The following is a 12,175-nucleotide window of genomic DNA, read 5'->3' on the forward strand; positions in this document are numbered from 1 at the left end:
CGATCTTGGATCACCACCTACTGACTGCCGAAGGAATTTACCTAATTAACATTGCAGTGAAGAGTAAAGTAGTTTAGTAAATATTCAAAGGAATGTCCCCAGCTCCACATCTTTATAAGCTATTACATTTCTATAAAGGCTGATCTATATGCAGTTTTTGCACTGATTTAACTAAATTTCCTGATATCAGCTGTACCAGCTCACACTGGTATAAGTGTCCACGCAAGAGGTTTGATCAATTAAACTAAATCAAATGTTTAAACAATTTTAGATAAATTGGTTAAGTGCGTATACAAGATCTAAGTTGGGAGGAGGTCTCTGTCTTTAGTGTTCTACTTGGCCTCAGCAGAGCCAGACACTACTCTGGATCACACCTTACAAGCCAAGGGGACTGGGTGAAAACTGCAAATGGAGCCCCTCCATCTAGTTACACTAATCCCATATCCCTTTTGTGCTCTGACCACTGTTTCAATTATGTTTCTGAACAGAGCCTTAGCTTTCTTATGAGTAATGGGAGGTGTTCCCCATATCTTTATGGGAGTGAGGTCTGACAAGTGGACCTGTGCCAATGAATCAGATGCAGGAATCTATTCATCTCCTTTGATAGGGGAGTCGGTTTGAGTCCTTACCTGGTTGTGGATGAATTAGTGGAGAGAGCAGAATTTTTTTCTTGTTCTGAACTGCAGGTTAAAAAGTACCTTACACTGTGTTTAAAGAAAACGGTGTGTATACATTTAGTTACTGTTTGTCAAGTTACCACTGCACTTGGAGGGCTTGTTGCTATTCGTGAACAAGCCTTCCCTGTTCGGCTAGTCTGTGATGGCTGCTGTTGTTGTCTGCAGAAGAGAGTTTGAAACGCTCTATTGCCGACAAGACTCTCGAGACAGTTTGTAGAGCGGATGGGTTTCAGTCCATCCATCCACACCTCTCCTCCTGCTTGAGATTGTCAGGACTCTTGCATTTCTTCGTGTGGTTCATACCTGGGAAGTGGGAGAATCAGTTTGCTTAAATGCTGCTGTTAGAATTGTTTTTACATTTTAGGAGAGAGGACAAGGAGCCCAATCCTGGCAATTTCTATATTTGAATGATAATTTCAGGTCTTGGTGGTGTTTCATGTACTATGTGCAGTACTTAGAAGATGTAAACTGTTCTGTACATGCTAAGAATTAGTAGTAGTCAAATAATGGAAAAAGTATTAAGAGGTGAAACTCACTGAACATCTAGATGATAACAGGACAATAATGACACTTACTGATAGTGTAATAGGAGGTATTACGAGCACTAGTGAGGACAGAGAAATAATACAAAGGGATCCAAGAAGATTAGAAATATGGGCAGAGAATAATGAGATTAGGAGGAAATGTGCAAGTGAATACATCCGGAGAAAAATATTCTGAAATACAAATACTCAGTGGGAGAGAGAAACCTGGGTAAGAATACTGGTGAATACTGGTGAAAGATAGTAGGAAACATCAAATTAAAAATGAATTGGTAACAACGTGGCAGCAAAACAAGCCTATGTGGTTTTGAACTGCATTACTTAGACATAAAGTCACAAAACAGGGTGGTGATAGTCCCAAGGACTCTTTAAAATGGCTCTGGGACAACTTCATCTGGTGTACTGTATTCAGCACCAGAAATTGATTGAAAAATTTGGGAAGTTCAGAGAGGAGCAATAAAAATGATCATAGTTGTATTTATGAGTCAAGATTAAGAGCTAAATATATATGTGTTGTCTAAGCATCCACTAAGGGACATAGTCTTTTCACCCTTAAAATGTTTTTAAGTGACTAAAAGTGGGAGCGTAGTTATTTAGGATGGTACAAGTGGATGTAAGATAGGAGGAAAAGAATAAAATGAAATTAATAGGGAAACTTCTGAAAATGAGATTGTTAGGTTTATGGGATAGTCTTTTTGGGTCATTTGAAAACAAGATTAAATAAAACAATAGAATATGTCCTGTAGGGAACAATCCTGCATTATCAAGAGGATAGACTCTGTGACCTAATAGGTCTTGTTCATAGAATCCTAGAAATGTGGGGCTGGAAGAGACCTCGAGAAGTCAAGTCTGGCCCCCTGCGCAGTGGCAGGACCAAGTTAACCTAGACCATCCCTAACGGATGTTTGTCCAACTTGTTTTTAAAAGCTTTCTAATTAGTATTCTGTTCTCAGTGTTAGAGGTACTGTCAACTTGAAAGCTAGTCCAGTGAAAAATAAATAAGTTAGTAGTTTTAGATACTGCATCTTCCCCAGAGTCCTCCTGCCAATTTTTGTAGTTTTACAATCACAGTTTCCTATTTTGTTCCTATTTAAAAAATGGAAAAACCTACACAGTCATGAGGAACTGACTTATATTGAAACTAACTATAGACAAAGAGCTGTCAAACGGACAAGGAAAATAAACTGAAAAAATATTAAAATTATTGTTCTCTAAACTCTCGGTTATAATAATCAGAGATGTTATCTCTCACAATGATAGGGGTAAAAGGTTCTAGACAGAAGCATAATTAAGTTGATGGTGTTTCTTTAAAATCTTCATTTAAAAATAAAGTCTTCAGGCCTGTCTGCATTTAAAAAATAAACTTGTTTATTGTAAAAGCAGCAAAGAGTCCTGTGGCACCTTATAGACTAACAGATGTATTGGAGCATGAGCTTTCATGGGTGAATACCCAGTTCGTCGGATGCATGTCACGACGAAGTGGGTATTCACCCACGAAAGCTCATGCTCCAATACGTCTGTTAGTCTATAAGGTGCCACAGGACTCTTTGCTGCTTTTACAGATCCAGACTAACACGGCTTACCCCTCTGATACTTGTTTATTGTATTAGTTTAAATTCACTTAAAGGTTCAAAGACAGGGAACTTGTCAGGGTAAGGGAAGCAACTGGGTAGAAATTAAAGCATGGTAGGGCTACCACTTTTCTGGGCTTTTGGGGGAAACTGTGCATTGCACAGATGATGCATTGAGTGAATGTACACTGGAAAAAATTGTAGCTATATTCCCATAGCTGCCGCAGTGGTGCAGCCATTTTCATAACATGGTGGTAAAAACGTCTGAGCTGTGTCTATGAATTTAACAGTGGTGTGGTGCGGCTGCACTGCTGCTGACAGTTGCTGAACCATGCCCACTAATTTTTCTTTCTTTGATAAGGTTTCTGAGTTCTGTTTCTGCAAGCTGCAGTACTTATATGCAGCTTTGTTTAGGGACTGGACTTCAGTATGTGAAACTGGCTGTGTGGTTAGGGTCCATGGCTGCAGCACTGCACTGCTAAATGGTGTTGAATGCCCTTCCCTCACCTTCTTCCCAGCTACAGGCATGCATGATCATGTGGCCCGCAGGGGACACAGGCCAGATATACTAGTGTCAGAACAAATTTGGGATTCAGCCAATGTCTGAATGACCTGTGTTGGCTGGAGGTGCATTGAATTTATCATTGTTTCATTCGCCCTGAAATGGGAGCTGCAGGCACTTTGATAAATGGATTGAAAGATTTGTCCAGTTTCAGCGGAGTTCCCTTCAGTGTCTCTGTATTCTCTGCTGAAAGACTGCTATGTAATTTCCTGCAGCAATTACCCCTTGGTGAATCCCTTCCCAACAGAGATCCCTTTGCCTCATCTAGCGTCAAAACTGTTTTCCCTTTTGTCCATTGATTTAAGCACGCCAATATTACAATAGGCTCTACTACCTCAGGGTGTTATGGGAGGAGGACCCATGTCTAGAAGAGCAGGTGGAATTTAAAATCGGGATTACAGTACATTGACAGTGGTGAGCAACCTCCTAGACTGAGATTATTCCTTGGATTTCTCTGGTGGAGTGATGGGTGCAATAGAAACAGAGCAATAGTCCAGACTTCTAAGGTCAGAGAGGCTGGAATGTCATGGGCCCTTCTTCCTTTACACCAGGTGACTGAATTCTTCCAGCCATGCCTCTCTCCCTTCCCTGAGGGCATGTAGATGAGCCCCAGCAGAGTGGCTGCAATGATGATTTTTGAAGTGCTAGGGCCCTCTGGAGGCATGGCAGTGTGGGATTTTTACCCTCTTCGGGATACTTTTTGTCTGGTGGAGTATCTGTTTAATAGACAACCAGTTGGCATCAAATGGCGCCAAAAGCTGCTAAAAAGCCCATTGTCCTAGCACAGAGATCTCTGTGGGATGCCCTGAGCTGAGGGAGGAGTATAATTAACGCCTTGTTTGAAGGTAGCGATGCTAATGATTGGGAGAGAGCAAGTGCTGCAAGACTGTATTCTCAATTCCCCATGGCTCCTGTCTGTCTTCTGAGGAGTAGGCAAGAAACATGAATTCCAGTAATTGGGTATCTGGGTAATCTGTTTTGCACAGATCTGTCCTGGAATACAGATCTCTGCTCTCTCTTTTACTAGAGCATAGTAGCAAGGAATACTGCCCTAAGCAGAGGTACTTGGGGGCAGTGCCATGAGGATGCAGTTTATCACGAGAAATATTTTAACAGTTAGGGGACTGGGAGAAGTGAGGTGTGCCAGCCAAGCACACTGGCATTTTATAGGGGTGTTAGGACCAATGCCACCCGCACTGGAATGCTGGGAGCACTCAGGAAAAGTCAGAAAGAGAATTCTATTCTATAATTTGGGCCTGAGGAGGAGATGCAGACCAATCAGGCCCCGAAGGTACACCTTACATGGCTTAGTTAGGGCATCCTGTGATATTTCAAGGGTGTGTAGGCCCTGAGCCTCAAATATGGCCCCTTCATTCTACCCAGTATCCACAAAGCTGCCAAAGCAAACTTAAAAAATGAGAATCTGTGCTCTCAGGGGAGGAGTGTTCCTTTCTGTATAAAATACAATAGAGGACTTGTTTGGGTGGTAGTGTAGTGACAGTGAATGGGATACTTAGCTGGGCTGGATGGGACACCTGTTTGCTCTTCTTAGACTGGATTGCTGTTCCATCATTTGTAGCATATTAAATCAATTTTCTCCTTTCCCCTTCTCCAGGGTAACCAGGAGCCAACAGCCACTCCTGATGCAATGGTCCAGCCATTCACCACAATCCCGTTCCCACCACCCCCACAGAATGGGATCCCCACAGAGTATGGGGTGCCACACACTCAGGACTATGCAGGCCAGACCAGCGAGCACAATCTGACACTCTACGGAAGTACGCAGGCGCATGGAGAGCAGAGCACGAATACGCCCAGCACGCAGAATGGATCTCTTACGGTATGCACGGCTAATTGCAGAGTGGGAAAACCAATACAGTGCCATACATACAGTGCTTTTCCTGAAACTGTTTTAGGTTAGATTACCTGATAGCGCAATTCCTTCCCTAATGTCTCATAAGCACGTAGGTAATGTTGCTCTTGTATCAGAGATGGGCTGCTTGTACCCCAAAAGTGAGAGAATTATGAAAGCCCAGTGGCTTTCACATCCCAGTGCAATGCTCCTACCTTCCCCCTCAGATATACTCTCTTGATAAATTTGTGTTTGTGAAGAGAGAAATATACCCTCTGTCACAACAAGGAGTAACAATAGTTTGTGGTGGCTTTCTTAAACGTTGTGACTGAAGTGTAGCCTAGAACAGCCATTTAAGGATGTCCAGCCTTTACAAAGGTGTTAACTACTTTGAGTTAATTGGCAATCAAATAAAAAAAAAAGAGTGAAAACAAGCCCTAAAAGGCTGAAATTATAGATAGGATTAGAATTAGTAGATACAGGTGAATTATCCCAGTTGAGGGAGGTGGTAGAGTGGGGAGACGTTTTGGCTTTTTGAAGATGTCCGTGTGCATGGAGGGTGCAGGGGGGCAGACCTAGGCAGACCTTGGCTACTATGCAGCCATTTACTAAACAAAGACTTTCACCTTCTTCCTTGTTCATTTTCATCTTCCCATAGCCTGGAACTGGACACCATGCTGGCAGATTATCCCAGGGAAAGCTTTATCCACCCCTTAAGCCACTTGTTAAGATTTAACTTCCTAATAAAGAGCCTTATGGTGAGAACCTTCAGTGCAAAGGGATGGATTTAATCTGCTAATGCTTTCAATTTTCCTTGTAGTTAGGTGCTTGGCTGCTAGAGATTATTTTTTTTCCCTATAAGTACGGAGTGAATTTAGTGCCAGTGATTGGAAGGACTGATATAGTGCCAGCTCAAGTGTGTATGGATGCACAGCATGTAGCACCCTTCTCTCTCTGATGGGCCATGGCTGCACTGTTGACAGCACTGGTCTTGACCTTGAGAGATGCTTCGAGCTATGGTGTTCACAAGATGAATGGATTGTCTCTCTCAACTGTACAGAGGGAAAGGGTATAAGCCCAGTAAAGTACGTTGACCATGCTTTCAATTCACTTCAAACACCTTATTAAGCCACAGGGCAATGCAATCCTAGTCGATGACAGATCATGACTGGAAATGGAACCGAAGGCTGATGCAAGGCAAGTGCAGAGCCATATAAGTAACCTTTGTGACACTGAGTTGTCCCATGTCCCACCCACCCAGTGAACACAACACAGGAACTGGAATTTTAGTTTCCTGCCTGGCAATGCAAAACAATACTAAGCACTACCAGCTCAAGATGGAGTTGGACGTTGGGAATGCAACCTAGATCTCCTGCATGGCAGTGCAGTGTGCTTCCTGGCTTGTTTGCTTTTTCCATGCGTTTATGTTGTTCCTGTCTTTGTCCAGACATTAAGAATGTTTTTTTTAAATGGAAATGAATAATGTGAGCCTTGACTCTGGACACAAGCTGCTGCCAACCCTCCTGTTCCTCTTCCATATTAGGAACCATCTCCACTGCATTGCGGGGAAGAGCTCTGTGTTTCATCGACTAATACAAGCTCCAGAGAGCCAAAAGAATGAGAATAGGAGTCTGCATATGTGCTCTGGCAGGGTGAGACAGTGGTACTTAGTAGTCTATGAGGAGAGAATAGAAGCTCGTGTGGGAGGGAGTGTGTTGCTGGGTGCCTGCCATGAGAGGGAGAATTGTTGTCAGGAGTCTGTGGAGGGAGTGTAACTGGGAGAGGTTAAATGATAGGTTGGCTAGCATGTAACTTTTGTACCAACTACTGGGAACAGTAGGCATGTCTGCCCTAACCATTTAACATAGTTAAAGGTGCACAAGTGAACACTGCAAAGTAGAGTGCACAGAACTGGAGCTGGCCAGGAAGGGGTAAAGATAAACACCTTCAAGAAAACACATGAACACATTAGTGGTGGCAGTTTTTTAACCTGAAAGGATTCCAGCTGGTGGTAAGCCACTGTGTGTTTTTCATGGAAATCCAATGGGAGTGGACAAAGTTGCTGAGGGCTTTCCCAGCCTATGTCTTACATGCTGTGGGCCTTGAATCTTTCTGCACTTATCCCTTTCTATTCCTCTAGTGGAATCCTAGTGTATGAAGCTCTTTTGATGCCGTGGAATATAGGCCTTGGGGTGTATTTGCTTTTAGCTTTATTCTTTGCTCAACACACTGAGGAGTCATGTGGGAACTGAGCGAAGCTCACTGTATTGTGTTGGAAGTAGGAGGCTTAGTTACTCAGGCCAAAGGTGGGTGTTAGAATACAACACACCAGGTAGATGATACTACCTTTCCGAACACACCCATAACTCTCAGGCATTGTCCATCACATATGCTAGTTATTATGTACATACTTGTGTGTGTTTGTTGCGTGTGTGCACTCATCTGTCACACACGGGTTTTCCCTCTTTCTCATCCTGTCTTCTGGTCCAGGGGACTGTACTAACCTAATACTTCATAAAGTTGTCTTAGGGCCTCTAATGCGCTCCTCTTGCTACAGCAGTCAACAAGAGCAGCTGCCCTCACATGTGTGCAAGTGAGATCCCAGACCCAACAGGCCTGCAGATTCCCCTGGACTCCCGGGGGCATTTCAGGAATTCCTTTAACCAGAGAAAAGAGACCTTTCCCTGTTTTTAAGATCAGAGTTTGTGCTGATGTCCATTTGGTGCAGTACTCAGTCAGTTAGCAAAAAGGGGATGGGAGGAAGAGCTTAGAATTCCCGCTTTTCAGCCTGGCAGAGGCTGGGGTCATTGCAGAAATGTTAAACTGAGAAGACAGGGTGTCATTTTTGAATTGGTTTTGGGTGGGTTACATCTGACATAACAAGCCTGTGTGACAGTGTAATGAGTTCATCCAGTTTCTTCTCTTATGAGCTAGTCAGGCTCTGGCACACAAGCCAGACAGGCTGATGTGAGGAGACTGACAGTGGCAAAGTGAGTTAATTAACACAGTCTGGAGGTCTGAGTTCAAATGTCAGCTCTGGTTGCAAATGAAATAAACTGAGTCAAGGTCCACTCCATACTGGCCATTTCTCTACATCAGGGGCAATCAGTTATTTTTTGTCAAAGTCCAAATTTCTTGGTCAGGGTATAGTCAAGGTCCAGACTGCGGGGGAGGAGTAAATAAAAATACTTTGGGTCCTTTTAAAAGCATCTGGCAGTTCAGGTTTGGCCCGCGGTCCCCCTACTGACTACTCCTGCTCTACATTGTAAAACCAGTGCACATTCTAACATGATTGTGTTGTCAGCCAAGGAGAAACCTGGGACTGGAATAATGTTTATGCTATAAGTCAGGATTGAGAAGCACAGAAATGGAACTGTGAATGGAGGAACTTGCACATTAATTGCTCATATTATACTTGAGTTTAATTTGTGGTATTGGCCCCTCACTTATTGAGGATCAGACCTCATGTGCTGGGCTGTGTTTCCTGCCTGGTACTTGGGGTTATGAGTCTATTTCCAAAGCATCTGGCCTTTCTTCTCACACTGTGCCCAAAGCACAGTTGAGAGAGCTGGATCAAAAATTGACAGGGACATCAGTTCAAACTTGGCTTAACAAAACAACCTGCAGCGGAAGAGTCTGTTTCCCTGACTGATACCTTGCATCTCAGTTTGTCAGTGCTATGACTCTTGAGTTTTTATCAGATTACAGAGGTAGACATAAAACAGCCTGAGGACTCTCAATCTGAGACAGCCCAAGGTGGAAAGACTTACTTAGAGGAATGATTGACCATCTAGTGAACTAAAATGGCTTTCCTGAGAGTAGAAAACAAGAAGATTTCCCTATAAGGTGAATAAAACTGCTGAAAGAAGCCAGTTGAATAGTGGGAAGAAGCTGTCTGTGTGTAGCTCTGTATCTAGAAGTATAGCTGTACAGACATAGACGTATGTAAATTACTTTATATGAACGTTCCTGATGCAGCCTCATAAATGGCAGGTGTTTAGAGCTTGCCTTTCACATTATGTCATGAACCGGTACAATACAAAATATAACTGCAGAGACCAGTGTCTGAAATAAGTCTGATGTACTGTCACTTAAACACATTTAGTAAATGCAGCACATCCTCCAAAGGAATACAGATGTGCTTTTTTTATTAGAGAATGAAGAATCACATTCACAGTGGGATCCATGTACCTTAGTCCAGTGGTCCCCAACCTTTTTGTGGCCAGTAGCATTTTCATGTTTTCAGAAGAGTGTGGCGGGCGCCAACAATTTTTCAAGGCTTATTTTGTATTTGTACATTAAATAATACAAAAAAATCATATTTACTATTACATAATATATGAATCCATAAGATAAAAAGGGTAATTTTACATGTAAAAGGTATTAATTAAATTATTAGGCAATTTCTTTCAACTTACCATGTGAATTTGCTCTTTTTTATCTACCTGTAAGAAAAATTAAGTTTTTTCCAAATTAAATATCATAAACAGTTTTCATCTTATTTATTTTAAAAAAGTAAAACATTGTTGAACTGCTGGTCCAAATATATTTATTATTCTTACTTTAACATAGAATGAAGCCTGCAGCCCTGCAGTTCTCTGTCCCCGGTAGGTGCGGGGCTGTGGCGCGTCTCTGGCTTAAGCCGCTTCTCTGGCTTAAGCCGCGGCCCCATGCCTGCCGTGGACCGAGAACACCGGCGCCTGCAGCCCCGGAGTTTGCTGTCCCCAGCAGGGGAAGGGCCACGGCTTCGCGCCGGAGAGAAGCCGCGGCCCGGCGCCTGCCGGGGACAGAGAACACTGGCGCCCGCAGTCTGCAGCCCCGGAGTTCTCTGTCCCCGGCAGGTGCGGGGTCGCGGCTCGTCTCCCCTGCTGGGCACTAGGCGGGCGCACATAAATGCCCCGGCGGGCGCCATGGCGCCCACGGGCACTGCGTTGGGGACCACTGCCTTAGTCAACGTGACTGGTGAGATAGGGACTAGACTTTCAGATTTCTGGGTGTACTATATGCATCTAAACATATGTTTTTGAATGTGCAAGGTTTTCCTAGGACAGGGTGTTCCCAAACTTTTTTTTTTTTTTTAATAGCATGAACCATGTCTTAACAGAACGATTGTCCCATGGATATCTCCTCTCCCACAAATAATGTAAAATCCCTACGGTAACTACAGCAATTGTGTACCTAGGAAATTTAATATTAAGGAAGTATGTAATGTTTACTTTTAGCTGTCTCTTAATGCAGTTTAACAGGCGAAGGAGGAGCTATCACTGTGTGACCAACTAGCTCTCTGTGGACCACTCCATGGTCCACAGTTTGGAAACCACTGTCTTGGGGTAACTAAATATGAAATTTGGAACTTGAGAGCATGGTCTGACCATGAAGCAGATTAGTTCAGTTTTCCACACTTACAAACCACTGTTTAACGTCTAAGTAGGGCAGCTGTTCACCACCACCTTCTCCGGCTTGTGTGCCAATTTTAAAAATGAAATTTAGTGCTGTTGAAAGTGCCGATTGGCACTGGAAGTCCTCTCTCTTCAGAACAGGTACAGCATGAGCAATGACAATTCAAGTTCCCACACCCACTGCCCATGACAGAGTACTTCAACCTTAACTTGGAGGAACAACCTGTAGGAGTGAGGGGGATTCAGTGTCCATGGCCCTTTAAGTCCTTAACCTGCACCTCTATTTAAACTGCTTCCTAGGGTGTCTGTTATGATGGTAGCTTTTGTGATGTGAACGTTTACCTATTGGAAACTGGACTGAGACCCCTCCATCCCCCCCCACCCCCAAAAAAAAACCTCAACTAGCAACCTTCCATTTCTATAGGCACATAGCCATCCAGTAGTAGTGAATCTCAGTCACTACCTTCAGTCATTCTATAAGCTGGGCTGCTAACCAGTTTCCTGATCTGGGGCCCAACTATAACTAATGGACTCAAAAAAATGCTATAGCTCAACCCCAAAGCTCATAAGCCAATCTAGTTCCCCTCTGAATACAGGCGTGAATAGTTTACATTTTTCTGCCCGTTTTGTAAATAAACTGTACCCGCAGTCTACCCTTGTTCTTGGGCTACACAAGATTCTGGATCTACTATTTCCAAACATTTTAATTTTCCATAACTTGCATCTGAAAAAGCAAGTGAGGGAGAGAAACAAACTGTACTTTGTATTTATAGTCTCTGTGCTGGCGGATCTCTTTGCTGTTGTCAGTCTCCCTTTGTCTATCCACCTTATGTCTGCTCACCCAGGCAGATAAATATTCACTGTTGGCTCAAGCAGTATAGATCCCCTGCTTCTCTGAAATCTTAACTGAGACCCTAACGTGGGCATGCAGTCTGTGGAACTGGCTGCTTCAGAACAGTTAGGGGACATAAGCATAGTGCCAGGTAACATTACCATCAATGTACGCAGTGTTGTACCACCTGTGGTGGTCCCAGAATATTAGAGAGACGAGATGAATGAGGGAATATTTTTTTATTGGACCAACTTTTGTTGGTGAGAGAGACCAGCTTTCAAGCTTACACAAAGCTCAGACCTGAAGAAGAATAAAAAAAGGGTCACCACCTTCTCTCTCTAATTACCATCAATGTAAATTACACAGACTAATGTGAGAGTGCAGGATGGGACTAAAAGCATTTTAAAATCCAGAATCTCTGCCACAGCAAAGTCTCCTTGTTATTGCCTCCTTGCTGGCAGTTGAGATTTAAGGAACACAAAGAGATTCTGCACCCCACTGTGCTGAACTGACTTCAGGTTGTAGTAGGTATCTCGGACTTGCGGAGGGAGAAGTCCAGTTCCCCACTGTTAGATGTTGCTGTCAGGCCAGAATGAAGTAACTGAGAGTTAGTGTGAGGAGGAGAGATTTGGTTTGTGAAGTGTGTGGTTTTTATTATGTGACTCAGGGCAACTTTCTCCCACCAGTCTCCATAAAATGCTGCTTCTAAACAAGCTCCAGGCCTTTCCCTTCCATCTCCT

General features: G+C 43.4%; 1 protein-coding gene across 14 annotated transcripts in view; it reads left to right on the forward strand.

The window, feature by feature from the left end:
- The window catches only part of RBFOX2 (RNA binding fox-1 homolog 2), a 262,724-nt gene that overhangs the window by 191,137 nt on the left and 59,412 nt on the right, over positions 1–12,175 (forward strand). For all 14 annotated transcript variants that reach the window (XM_044986568.1, XM_044986536.1, XM_044986573.1 and 11 more), the window contains one exon: positions 4,968–5,192. In XM_044986568.1, coding sequence (XP_044842503.1) covers positions 5,001–5,192 — 192 coding nt within the window. In that variant the 5' untranslated portion in view covers positions 4,968–5,000. The remainder of the gene's footprint in view (positions 1–4,967; positions 5,193–12,175) is intronic.

This window comes from Mauremys mutica, chromosome 1, assembly GCF_020497125.1.
Source record: "Mauremys mutica isolate MM-2020 ecotype Southern chromosome 1, ASM2049712v1, whole genome shotgun sequence".
Classification (NCBI taxonomy): Eukaryota; Metazoa; Chordata; order Testudines; family Geoemydidae; genus Mauremys; species Mauremys mutica.